This window comes from Strigops habroptila, chromosome 5 (assembly GCF_004027225.2).
Source record: "Strigops habroptila isolate Jane chromosome 5, bStrHab1.2.pri, whole genome shotgun sequence".
Classification (NCBI taxonomy): domain Eukaryota; kingdom Metazoa; phylum Chordata; class Aves; order Psittaciformes; family Psittacidae; genus Strigops; species Strigops habroptila.
This window is the reverse complement of record NC_044281.2, coordinates 17898947-17912606: the sequence shown is the minus strand read 5'-3', so window position 1 is coordinate 17912606 and position 13660 is coordinate 17898947. Positions and strand designations below refer to the sequence as shown.

The 13660-nt window shown below is 41.7% G+C and overlaps 1 protein-coding gene across 2 annotated transcripts in view; it reads left to right on the top strand.

Moving 5' to 3' along the window:
* The first annotated feature begins 4695 nt into the window (after window positions 1–4695).
* The window catches only part of MTX2 (metaxin 2), a 35575-nt gene continuing 26610 nt past the window's right edge, over window positions 4696–13660 (top strand). The window contains exon 1 of one of the 2 annotated variants that reach the window (XM_030488694.1): window positions 4696–4834. In XM_030488694.1, the coding sequence (XP_030344554.1) occupies window positions 4795–4834 (40 nt within the window). In that variant the 5' untranslated portion in view covers window positions 4696–4794. The remainder of the gene's footprint in view (window positions 4835–13660) is intronic. The other variant, XM_030488695.1, reaches the window with a different exon arrangement.

Genomic DNA, 13660 nt, shown 5'->3' with positions numbered 1-13660 from the left:
ACTATTAGATCAAAATCTGTACTTGCCTGATTATGAAAATAAGAGAACACTCAACAACATGCAGTTAATTTTATCACAGTGTGAAACTCTACTGTAAGATACTATGAAACCAACTTAACTTTTTACTTCCTTGTGAATGCTACCACAGGGCATGCATGCGAACTTCCCAAGGAAGTGCACAGGAACTCCAGAGGTGAAAATTTGGTCTCAGTTTTGAGTTCAGGTTCTCATATAAAATGGTATCTCCTTAGTAAACTCGCAGGACTGTGTGTGTAACTGAAACTTGCAACTTGGCTCACACTTGGGCCATTTTAGCATCATTCCTTACACTGAAGAACAGTGGACTGCATGAAAGGGCTGACAGGCAAACACTTGCACTAAAGATACACCGAATGCCCTGTGAGATCCATTTGATGACGCTAGTCCAGATCCATCTGTTTCTGTGCTCTGTGTACTTTGCCAGACTGTTTAGCGTACAGAGAACCTCTGGCATGAAATCATGCTAAAAACACCCTCCTGCTGCTGCCTGGCACTGGATGTGTTGGCAGGGAAGGATTTACTCAAGTCTTCCTTCATTGCAGAGATTCCCAGCAGCCATAATAGCTTTTCAAAGACACTGACAGGCAGCATAATGCAGAGCAGCTCCCTGGATGCCCTAAGTTATATCAGAGGGGCAGCCTGGCTGTGGGCCAGGCAAGGAGAAGGCATTTCAGTGCTGGTTTTTTTGCTGTCTCTTGCTACCACTTGGCCTATTCTCAAACACCAGCCATACCACACAAGCAGTCTTCAGAGGTTTCACTCAGTGAGATTTCCATACAGTTCTCTTTCAGAGAGAACCATTCCTAATTGAATCTACAACTGTCAGTGCTCCTCCTGTGTCTTGGAAAGGCCTGACTTGTTAGAGACCTGCTCCATGGAAATGGAGAGCAGAGGTCCCCGGTCATGTGCTGAGAAAGTGCTGTGATAAGGTCTGTTGAGCAGTGCGTGGCCCCAGCTGGTTGTCTTGGGATGAAGAAAGGTCATGATCGTATGACAACACAGAAAAACTGCACTATCCTCTACCACCTCAACAGTGTTCCAAAGAGGAATGTTTGCTATCAGTGTTTGGCACACAATACCATTACATCCACCTTAAACTGGACTTCACCTACAATGTGCTTCGTGAGCTTGAGAACTGCACGTGTGACACCTCACAGAACTCAAATTTGGAGAAACTCATTCAAATGCCTCTGCTTTCTGGTGATTTGTTTAATCTTATGTCCTACCATACATTTGGCCAGCTAAACTGTAATTTGAATGGCCAGCAACAGTGGCTGTTAAAAAGCAAACAGCTTAAATTAATGAAGAAAACTGTACATTTTTCATTGCCATTTCCAGTTCTACTTGTAAAAATATTCCTAATAATTCTGTCTGCAAAGGACTTGTACTGCAGGTTTAGGTATGCACTATTGATAGTAATACATTTTATTAAATACTAACATAGAACAAAAGAACAATAAAAATTAAATATACATGTCAAGCTGTCTAATATTGAGGTAACTAATAAGAACAGTGGTTTTTTTTTCTAGGCAGGAGATTAATCCTATTCAAATTCTATTTAATTTACAATGGAGCATATGTATATATAGCCTAGTCCTGTTTCCCCAGTGGGCAGTTTAACTGTAGTAATTAACAACTTAACTGGTAAAGGCCTCCTTCTCTCCGCACTGAGCGCAAGAGCGATGCCTTTTCTTGAAAAGCTGGTGGACGGGAGAAGTGTATAGAATAAAGGTGAAGGTGGTGATGGAATTGGTTTTGTTGTTGCTGTCTATCATCACTGGAGATATTCCTGGAGGCTTTCCTACAAGATACTCTGCTAAAACAGTCCTTTCAGTGGGAGCAGGGAGGAGGACTGGTAATGCAGAAACAAAACTCACTGCCCTGATCTCCTGTCCCAGAGAAGGGAGACTGAGCATCTGTGCCATGCCAAGTGTTGAGGCATGGGCTGAGCTCCACTCAGTTTTCATCCTGTTTGGCAAACAGTTTGGATTTTTTGATGGATTTCTATTGCTATGTATTTGTTGATGAATTACTTTCCGATTTCTGTTCCCTCACAGTTTCCATCATCTGCTTTAATTTCTGGAGATGAGCTCTTTGCATCAAACTGTCTTCTACAGAGAAACCTTTCTCTTTAATTGGGTGTTAATATGAGGATTTGGCCTCGCTCATACCTAGTTCACAATCAGCCTTATCAGGGCAACTTTTGCACCATGTCTTGTGTTTGTAGCCTTCTAAGTACGGTTGGTGAAGAAAGGACTCAAATAGGACATACCAGCTTAATTTAGACTGTCGTAATCTCCTAATACAAAGCCGTTCAACTTCTGAAGACTGCTCTGTTTCTGTAAGTTGGGTGCTATTCAACTTGCAACTGTAACTAGAAATGTAGCTTTCATCAGCATTTGAAAATAACCAGCCCTCTTCCTCATCCCTGTTTTCAGTCCTTACTCTGTTCCAGTTTATTTACTGGCTCTTCCACTTTTGCTACTGCTCTAATAGCATGCTTCTGCTACCATGTGAAGAATATATTTAGTAATTATGCTTAGTGATTCAATAGAAAGTGTCACTAGAGGACTTTCATATTCTTTGCAAACATTAATACATTTCTGCATTTGTTCTGTATCTTCTAGTACTTGCAGGATTTAAGACCTTTACCTTATAAGAGTGAAATATTGTGTTATCTGTCCTTTGCAGTAGAATAAGTATTCCATAAAATGGGATATTCTTAATTCTTACTCAAACGTATCTAAAGAGATGAGGACCAAGAGGCACTGTAGGATAATGGAATAAGTCTTTCACATATCCACTATCTTCTCTGCAATCTACATATTGGATGCGTAACTTAACTTTATGTAATTTTTCCAAACTTTGGATAGCCTTTATATAAGAGAATTAAGACTAAGGAATTAGTGGTTGTTTAAAGGCAAGACATATGTCTCAAAATGCAGAGTTTTTCTGGAATATTAACTTGGGGTGAAGAAAAGGCAGCTGTACCTTTTACTGAGTCCCTTTAGTTATAGCTTTAGTTATAACAGGACACTTCAGGAAGCATTTTGGTACCAGGATGTTGAAAACAAGATATTCAGTATGGTCAGCAAAGAAAACACCTAAGATTCTCAGAACACCCTCCTTTCAGTCGGATCATTTTATGCTGAATTTGCTTCCCCTCCTCCATCATTTGTGTTTTAAAGGTTAAAAAAAATAAATAAAAAAAAGAGGTCCAGCATTGTTCTGCACCAATCCAGGGAAGCAATATATTCCAAAGCTGTATAGCCATAACTGATCACTTTTGTTCATGTTCATATCAGGGAAGAATTTTAACTTGCAATTAGCGTGGCAGTTTCAGGCAGTTAGAGGTTGACCTTTTTTCTGCTTTCAGGCTCTAAACCAGATTTAGCTATCTCTTCAGAGAACTAATGTGATTAAATCCTCGTGTGTCAGAGCTCCACATAGATGAGTGGCAGAGGAACTTAAGATGGCTTGAGCCACCTTTCTTGGGAAACCCTAGAGCTGTTTACAGCATTCCAAATAGCTCTTTCTACACTGAATTAAAAACAACCAAACAAAAACCTCAACCCCAAAAACAAAACAAACAAAAAAACCCCACAAACACCAAACCCAAAAAAACAACCCACAAAACCCCCTGTTGGGATTCTTTCATAAAAAGGAAATGTAAAATAGTCTGAACTTGCATCTTCAGCTCCTTAAGATGTTGCCTCTGTATGTTATATGGAGATGTTAAGCTGACTTTCTATCAGTAACAGATTCCCTGTGACAAAGGATTTTGAGCCACAGTATTTGTAAACATTTCTTTTGATTGTTGCTCTACTGGTCCAATGCAGCCTTGTTCCTGGATATTGGTCAGCGGTTCTTCCTACCATTTGACAGGCAGGAGTTTTGTTTTCACTCCCCTTGTGATTATATTTCCAAGTTAAGAGAATTACTGCACTGTGGCTGAATATGCAGTTGTGCCTCAGTAACATCTCCACAGGATGGGGATTCAAAGGGTCCGTCCTCAGACTGGATTAACTGAGGGGAGCAATATAAGGATGTGGACCTGTTGGACTGAGTCCAGAGAAGAGCCATGAAGATGATCAGAGGGCTGGAGCACCTCTGCTACAGAGACAGGCTGAGAGGGCTGGGCTTGTTCAGCCAGAAGAGAAGGCTCCAGGAAGAGCTGGGTAAAAGAAATCTGAAAAGAGTGTTTTAGCATGTAGTGATAGGACAAAGGGGAATAGCTTTAAGCTAGAAGAGGTAGATTCAGGTTAGATACAAGTTCTTTACTGTGAGGGTGGTGAGGCACTGGCACAGGTTGCCCAGAGACGTTGTGGCTGCCCCATCCCTGGCAGTGTTCAAGGCCAGGTTGGAAGGGGCTTGGAGCAACCTGGTCCAGTGGAAGGTGTCCCTGCCCATGGCAGGGAGGGACGGAACTAGATGAGCTTTAAGGTCCCTTCCAACTCAAACCATTCCATGAGCGACTCCTAAACACCGGTGTATTCGCAAGCGCCAATCTCTACCCGTTAAGCACCGTTCACGCGCGGAAAGCCTGTCTCGAGCACGCACAAGCGGCTGCCGGCCGGCCGGCCGCGTCGCGTCCCGTCCCGGTGCGGGGGGGAGGGGTAGAGAGGGGGAGAGCTGGTGCGGGCCCCGCCCCGGGCGGTGGAGGCGGGGCGGGCCCCGGATGCAGTTGCTGTCCCGGCGGCGCGGCGCCCAGTTCCTGTGCGTGCCCTCGGCCTGCCGCCGCCCGCCCGTCGCGACATGTCGCTGGTCGCGGAGGCCTTCGTGACTCAGCTGGCCGGTGAGGGGCGCGGGCGGGCGGGCTGGGCCCCGCTTCGTGTCAGGCGCTGCGCTCCGGGTCGCGGCCTGAGGGTGGCGGCGGGGCAGGAGCCGCCCCGCTGGGGTGCGGAGCCAAACCCTCGGGCCTCGGTGCCCCCGGCCGGGGTGACCCGGGACTGGGGCGAGGCGGCCCCGTGTGCCTCGGGGAGGGGTGGCCGTGACGGCTGGCGGCGGTCCGGGCGCGTTTCCGCGCCCGCCAGGCGCTCCGAGGCAAGGACAGGTCACTGCGCGGCTCCCCGCAGGGCACAGCGGTGCGGGTTCGGCACGGGGTCCCTAGGGCGCAGCTTCACTTTGATTTAATAACTTCCTTGTCTTTAAAACCATTTACTTTCCTTTAGTGGTCCAAAAACCAGCATCGGGTTTATATTTAAGCAGCTGGAGTGGAGTCCCGCAGCGTGGGAGAGCTCAGTGCGGTGCCATCCTCTCCCGGCTCCCCTCTCCTGCGTTTCCTATGTTGCTCTTGTGACATACTGCAGCAGGGCCACCTCCAGCTGGACGTGAGCCTTGTCATAAAACAGAAATGCTTATCACTGTGGAATTATTTAGCAAAAAATGATACTAATCTGCTCTGAAAAGGAGAAAAAACCCAGCATGCACCTCTGATAATTCCTGGCTAGGAAGATCAAAATATGTTTAGTATGTTTCACACTGAAAATCTGGGCATTGGTCAGTTTCTCCTTACTTGCTATTCTCTGTTCCTGATTTCATGCTGCTACACAAGCTCACAAGCAATAAATACTACGAAGAAACAGCATTTTAATTGCTACTGTCCTGTTGAGGAGAGGAAGTCAGTGTTTTGTCCCAGGAGCTGGGGTTTTTACCACTCAGTAGAGGCCCCAGCGTGAGTCCGAGGTGGATTCTCTAATATGAACATAGTTTCCAGAGCAGGCTTGCCCCTGTCTGGTAGGTAAAGTGAAGGTGGTGGATCTTGAATCTGGGTGCGAAGAGGTACCCATAGACAAGCTTGAAAGTTGTGCTGGATTCTTGGGTTGGTATTCACTAATTCACAGATATTAGCACAAGCCATACTTTTTTCTAAGGGCCAGAGCCTGGGATCCTCTGGATGTGGAGAATACAGTCACGATGAGCGTTGCTTCATGACATTTACTGGCCTTTATGATCTGTTTAATCTCTTTAATATCTTTAGTATATTTTATTTATATTGTGAAACACAAGGATAATGACATAGGTGAGTTGTGTTGATTTGTTCCTCTGCTCTGTGATTGTTATGAATATTCTAGAGTGACAGCTTGCTGATATTTACTCTTTTTCTGGAATTACAAACTCAAAACTGTATAGGCATCTCATTGCTTTCTTACTGAAAATGCTGTTTGTTTTGGTGTTTCCTGCCTCCCCCCCCACAACTTCCTGCTAAACAAGCAAATTGTTGTGGAATACAGCAATGACAGATCCAAATTAAATACAGTGTGAAGAAAATGTGTGTTTGAAATACTGGAAACAAGAAGACAAACTTCTGCAACAACTGGCTCTTTCCCTCCTTGCCAAAGTGCTCTTGGGGAGATTCTTGCCTCTCCTTTGGAGTAGTTGCACGCTGCTTATGCTAGTCTCATTTGTGTGTTAACAACTGTTAACAATTATTAAGGTTGTGCTTTGCGGGCACCAGAGCTGCTGAAGTACTTCTGGACCCTCCTACAATTTAATAAGCTTAAAACAGCAGCACCTCGTCTTTACCTGTCAGTCACAGGTTAAGTGATGCTCATTTTTTTTTGTAGGTTATGTAATTTGTAGGCATCTGATAGAAGATTACTGGCAATACTCTATTTTTGCAGAGCAGAAATGGTTGGTGCTTATTTTATTCATCTTGTACTTCTGGGTATGCAGGTACTTACTGTGACTCAAGGTACAGTACAAATCCTTGTTGCAGACCTGAATCATTCTTCAAAATTGTTGTTTTGAAAGACGTTGTCTTTGCTTTCCCAAAGGCGAATCAGTGTCAAAAGCAGTTATCTGCCTTGAAAATAACAGGAAAAAATACCTTTGCCAGTGGGTCGTGGCCTTCCCAGCTTGTCTGTAGTATGCACCAGTCCCAGACTGAAACTAAATAACGGCAAAATCACTCAATTTGTTCATAAGGAAGATTTTTCAAAGGGGGGAGGGGGAAAAAGTTATCCAGGATATTGGCCAATACCCACCACATTTCTAGTTTTCCTCAGATACTGCAGATGCAGGGAATATTTCCTTCTCATACCAAGAAGACATAAATATCCTGCAAATGTAGGAATATTTGTGAGGAAGAAAAATGGTGTGTCTGCAAGGAAAAAATAGCACTTAACAATGACACTTGTTATAATAGTGTCTTATCTGTGGTTGTGAATACTGCCTTTCTGATATGTATGGATGGAAGTGTAAGAATGATTGAGAATTTTTTCCGTGTCCATAAAATTGAAATTTCATTGGCCTGTCGTCAGGGGTCCTGTTCATGAACACGGCTGCTTTGTCATGGCAGTTGCAATGAACTACTGCTGCTCTAACATGTAACAGCTATAAAGCATGGGTCTTTGCATGCAGGTGTTTGAAGACAATCATCCTAGTATAGTTTGTTTTCTAGAAATGTTTTAAAAGCCGAGAGGAGGGTTTTAGTAGGGAAGAGGATCACAACTTTGTTTTACACACTGTCTTGCTTGTGTATATATTAGATTTTTTTTTTTTTAAATACTACCTATCTTCACCTTTCCTGTACCTTATGCATTCAATTTTGATGTCCCTATTCACTGTCTTAGTACAAATTGAAACACAGAAAATACCATCTGAACTTAGGAAAAACTTTTCTTTTACTGTGAAGGTGGGTTAACATTGGAGCAGGTTGCTCAGAGCAGTTGTGGAGTCTCCATCCTTGGAGGTGCTCAGTGCTGAACTGGAGATGTTCCCAGGCAACCTGCTGCAGCTGACCCTAGACCTCCAGAAGTGCCTTCCAAGCTCAGCTCTTCTGTGACCATCAGTTGTTCAGCCCACTTGTACTGCTGCAGTAATTCAGCACCCTCTCTGTGCAACATGCATTTACCTGAACATGCTGAGCATTGCCTGCTGCTGTAATGCATTAATGATTAAATACAAAACGATGACTAAATCACTTATGTGGAGTAAAACACCTGCCTTAGTGCCATTCAACTTTTGCTTATTCAGAAATATAAAGGGGTTGATGCTGTGACTCGGGGAATAATAAATATTTCCAGGCTTCATGAATTGCAAACATGTTATGTCATATTTGAAATAATCTATTTCTGAACCATAGAAAATATTAATTGGATAATATGGTAGAGAATTTGTTTAGAGTAGCTGAGCATCAATCATATATTAACGGGATAGGAAATGAGTGTTTATACTGTAAGAAGAATAAGAGTGCCAGCTTTCAAGTGGTCCAGAACATTAATCTTTCTAACTGTAGCAGTTTTGAGAAGCTGACTGCTCAAATCATCTATAAAAGATTGTTGAAAAGATGTTTAATTGATCACTAAATTACTCAATATACTATACTGTCCCCTCCCCCCCCCAAAAAAAGCCCCAAAACATTAGCTTTAGATTAGTGATCAAAAGAGAGAAAATAATATCCTTGTTTGTCCTTTGATGTCTGGAAAATTACTTCTGTTTATTGCCATTGAGTTACGTCCAAGGGTCTTAGGCTAGTTTTAGTACTAAGGAAAATGAATGCAGTTTGAAAAACAGATGGCCTTCTTCCTTTATATATTTCACATTCTTAGTGAGTCTACCTCCAATGTAACATGCCAGAGCACAAATAAATCTCTGACGTGCATGTTTTATGTATTGAGACAAGCTTCAATTTGGCTAAGAACAAATACATAGGGAATGAAACCTGACCACCTAAATTGTTCCTGCACATAAAGACATAAAATTTAAACTGAGTATGCATTTTGTACATCAAAATGTGCATAGGTAAATGTTAACATTTCCCGCACATGTAAGGTGAAAAAATAAAGTTATTCTTGCTTAATAATAGGTTGTCTGCAGCACAGATTGTTTGAGCCTGCTGCAGAGGTGCTTGTAGTCAAAAAGAAGTGACTTGAAAATACCAGGTTTTCAGGCTGTATGATTTTATCTCATAGTGCTCTTTTATGTGGGCTTTTTTTTTTTTTTTTCCTAATCAAACTAAAAGGAATCCCTTTAACTTTTGTTCAGTTTCAATAAACAAGTCTCTTATGCTGCTCTTGCCAATTTGTGCTCAGGCACATAAGTTTTATGACTTGATATGAACCAATCCTTTGAATGAATTGCCTATCTAGCTTTTTTTTTTGGTCAGGAGAAAAAATGACTTTCACAATTATTATAGTACAGTACATATTTCATTTTGAGGTATTGTTATTTCTTGTTTTTAAGAAGCAATATAATTACAGTTTGTAATAGAATATGCTTCTATAGTTGTTTCTGGCTCCATTAAGACTAAGCAGTCTTTCTCTAATCAGCATTTTATTGTTACATGTTTTCTGCTAAAGTAATGTCTTCTGTTCTCATGCCAAAAAGAGATTGCTCTGGAAATAATGGTAACAAAATTAGTAAATGAAAAGTCACATATATTTTGATATTGTCCAGTTTAATTTGCAAGTGAGCTTTCATCAGTTGTAGGATGATTCAGATATGAGTGCTGTTCAGGAGCCTAACCCTTCAACAACTTTGGAGAAGAACCGAATTTTTCTTCTCTTTCTCACTCCTTTTTTTTTCCCTCTAGTCCTTGAACGCGCTCTTCTCTGACTGTCCTCAGGCACTGGCCTGGCTTTTTCCTGTAGGTTTGGACCCTATGAGCCGCTTCCTTTTCAAAACAAGAATGAATGGAAGAGCTTGGTTGCTGTCCTTTGCTCTAGTTGGAAGGTGTTGCATGTTGCTGCACTGCTGGGCATTTTCAGTTGTCTTTTTTGAAAGTGGGTGACAAACTGCAGGTGCATGCAAGCCATGGGGAGGGCAGAGAGAAAGTCCACACCAGGTTCTGAAATGTTTATTATTATTATTTTGAAATTCTGGGCTTTGGTTATTGAGAAGATGATATAGATTTCACGTGAAAATGGATGGTATAATACAAACTGGAAGAAGCTACATGTAGTAGTAAAACCTATGAAATGCATAGGAAGGATTGGAAACATCCAAGGGAAAAATTACAATTATTGCAAAGAATGCAGGACAAATTGATACCAATCTGATTTGGGGGGGGGGGGGGGAACATCCAACCAAAAAAATGGAATGTGCATACTGAATTGAAAGGTAAAAGTGCTGAGATGGGAGTTTTTAACAGTTCTGCCTTCTAGCAGTTGTATAATGAAATTGAAGCCAATGTAATGCTTGCCTCCCTAGCAAGAACTTTTAATGTCCAACATTTTTTTTTTTCTCATTTGAATACCATATTGGAGAAACTCTGGATGCATTGGAGAAGGTTCATGGATAGCCTTGGAAAAGAAATGAGGGAGGCTGTGAGGATATGATTAAGACAACAGGATAAATGTTTTCAGATTTTGAAGCAGGGAGCCTGCAGTGTTGTTTCCCAGAGGTGAGGAAGAGCCTGAGAGGTGCTATTGCAAGTGCCATAGTTTTGGGCTGACTTAAAGGTTGAGCTTTAAAGCAGCATTTTCCTCCTGACTAGGGGCAGTGCTTGATTGGTTGACTGCTCCAGTGCATTTGCTGGGTGACTGTTTGCATTTCTACCCTGCACAGTTCTGCCTAGACATCTTGGCTTTTCTTGCCCCTTTGCAAGACTGGCACAGAAACTCCCTGTAGTCATCACTTTGTGTCTCCTAGTACTGCTGTGCTCAGGCTGTGGGCAAGAAAAGAAAGAGATAAAGAAGGGGAGCCTTAACGAAAGGCCAGAGGGACCTGAGCTGGGTGAGCAGGAATTGTGTATGTGCGGAGTAGCTTTTGGAGCAGGTATGGGATACTGAGGCGCTGTCTGGTGGGACAGATGCGTAGGATCTCTGTTGTGGATTAGAGTAGGGGTGCCTTAGAAGAGAAAGCAGGGAGCCCCTTGAGGTGCTTTGCAGAAATGGTGTTAAAACTGCCTGCCGAATATCCTTAGGGGAGGAGGAGTTCAGACTACCACAGAGAAGAGGGGATCTCAGTCTAAGAGACCTTTCAAAGGACTGATTTAGAGTATACAAATGTCGATAACATGGCTGAGAAATGTCCCAGTCCAGTAAGGCACTTAAGGCATTCATTAATATCATACTTCCACCATCCTATTCTTCACAGTTCCTGTGCTTGAAGTTTTACTTCTTGAGTCAGGGCCAAAGAGGGCAAGGTTCTTAAGTAGCACAAAGGGAAGGGATTGATTTAGAGATCTATAAAAAGCTATAATTAAGAATTACAGAGCTTTGAGATGGAGCATTTATGCTGAATAACAGGAATAAGTAAAATAGCTCCAGCTTGTCAGGACTTTATAAATAAGTCTTTTGAGATCATTTAGCTGGCACGCTCTCTGATTTTTCTGAAGAAAGCCAGATGTTGATTTAGGAACAACTTTTGTTTATGGATTTGATTCTGCTGAGATTTTTGGCCTCCTCTCCTGATGGGAAGCATGATTCTGCAAGTGCGGAGATGCCGAGCGATCACCCTTCTGTGGCCTCCCCTAGCAGTGAGAGTGCTGAGCGCCTGGAGGATTGAACCCACAGATGTGTATGCTCTGGAAAGTCAACTCAAAGACAGAAACAGAATTGGACTAATGCTTAAATACATGCAATTAATAGCTTTCTTGGAGGGTGAAGAAGCAGATTCTGTAATGCTGAATGGCTGTTGCAATAATGTCACACACTGACTCTCTTAGTGGTGCAGCCACAGCGAACTCGTTTGAGAATTGCTGCTGAGATTGAGTCTTTGCATTGACAGTCTGCTTGATCAATAATTACTGAGCAGTCATGATTTATCTGAATGGTAATATCTCTACAAAGGAGGCCTGGGATGGATTTAAGCAAATGATGTAATTATTTGATACATGATTTAGTGCATACTGTTTAACTTCTGTGAAAGTCAGCTTTCATTTGGCAAGGCACTATGAGACGCTTTTTGGTCCCTCGTCAGCAGAGCCAGGGAGTTGCTGATGCTTTCATTTTTTCTTGGCCCTTGTTAGTTTAGAGGATCAGGCCAACTACGTGAAATTGACTTGTACTTGATGCAGGTGGGTTGAACCAGCGGGTCTTATGGAAGCTAATTCACAACTTTCTCATACTTCCTTTATTGATCATCGTTAATGTACAAGATGTATATTTTTAACTGCTTTGGTTCCAAACTGGCTGCAGCTTCACTGGATTAAACAAATGTATCCCTCCACTTACTTCCTGTAATAAGGATATAGAAACACATAAATTCCTGTCATTTTGTTTTTAAACAATGTATTGCTAGTTGAAAATACCACTGATTTGTATTATGAAAAGAGAAGAAGTGATGATCTGCTGCTTTTTGATGCATCTTGACATCAAGTGGCTAATAATCCTCTCTCCTCCTGGAGACTGTGGGATAGCTTTCTGTGTGGTTTTCTTGGGGTTACTACATTCTAGAACAGAGTGAGCAGCAGGTTTCCCCATAGCACCAGTCTTGGGAAACCAAAAAGGGTAACTATTTTCCTGCTGATTGCTGAATAATGTTTGGAGATTGTAAGTAACAATGTTAGATGTGGATGTTGCCCAGATGTAAGACTAAATTTCTTTTTAGTGTTCACTCTTGTGAGAAAACAGTTTTGAGGTATCCCATTATAACTTAAGCAAATTTTTACCTAGGGAGACGCTGAAGGAAGCAGTGGAAATAATGTGTAAGTTAATCTCTCCAACTGTAATACTGCATTACAGCGATTCAAATTAATGCCAACTTTTTTTTTTGTTTTGTTTTTTGTTTTTAATAGAAGATATCTTGCCTCTTGGCTGTTTTAACAGGCCTTTAATGCCATGTGAACCAGACTGGTAAATACAGATGTTTTAGCTTTCCTCCTTTTTATGCAAGCTTAATATCAAAATGTTTATGACTGTATCAGAAAAGAAACTGGGCCATGCAAATTTGATCACTTTAGAGAAGAAGTAGTCTTTATTTCTATACCATCTAAACTTCTTAAGATTTCAGGAAATTGCTCTCTCTGAGAAGATCAGGTATTTCTGGGCCGAGTCCTAACCTCAGCTACATGACAGTACATAGTGAGCTGCATGGAAGAGATTGTTAGTTGACAGAGTATTATGTTTACAGAAGCAGAAAGAAGATTTCAAAGGATAAATTGCTGGCATACTGAGAATTTAGTAAATTTTGTTTATAGGAGTTTTGGGGCAGAAATTGTCTTGATTTACTTCTCACTGTATAGTTTCAGTACTTGAGAAATAATCAACAGGATAGTAACATTCAGTGTTAATTCTTTAGCCTCTTATTAGGCATAGGCTAGTTTTATAGCAGAAAATTATTTCTGTCTGCATTGCCTTCTGAAAATGTTCCTGCCTCACCAAATTTCTGTTGTACTGCTAAGAGCTGGAAACAACCTGATTCCCAGTTGACTGTTTTTCTACAAAAACTTTCAACCTGTTGATAACTTAATTTTCTGTGCAGGAGGGAACATCTCGGTGCCCGGACCCAGAGGTCTGGGCAGCTTGACAAGTGTGTGAAATGGATGGCAGACAAACAGGGCAAACCACACTGCATACCCTACTGTTTGAAATCGGCTATTCATACTAGACTGCTGAAATGGCAAAATTGTTGGTTAGCATATTCCACAATTTAACATGCAAAGTATTTAGTGTCTTCTCATTTTCACAGTCAGAGTAATATTTTTTTAAGTAAAGGATTAACATGTAAGGATTAA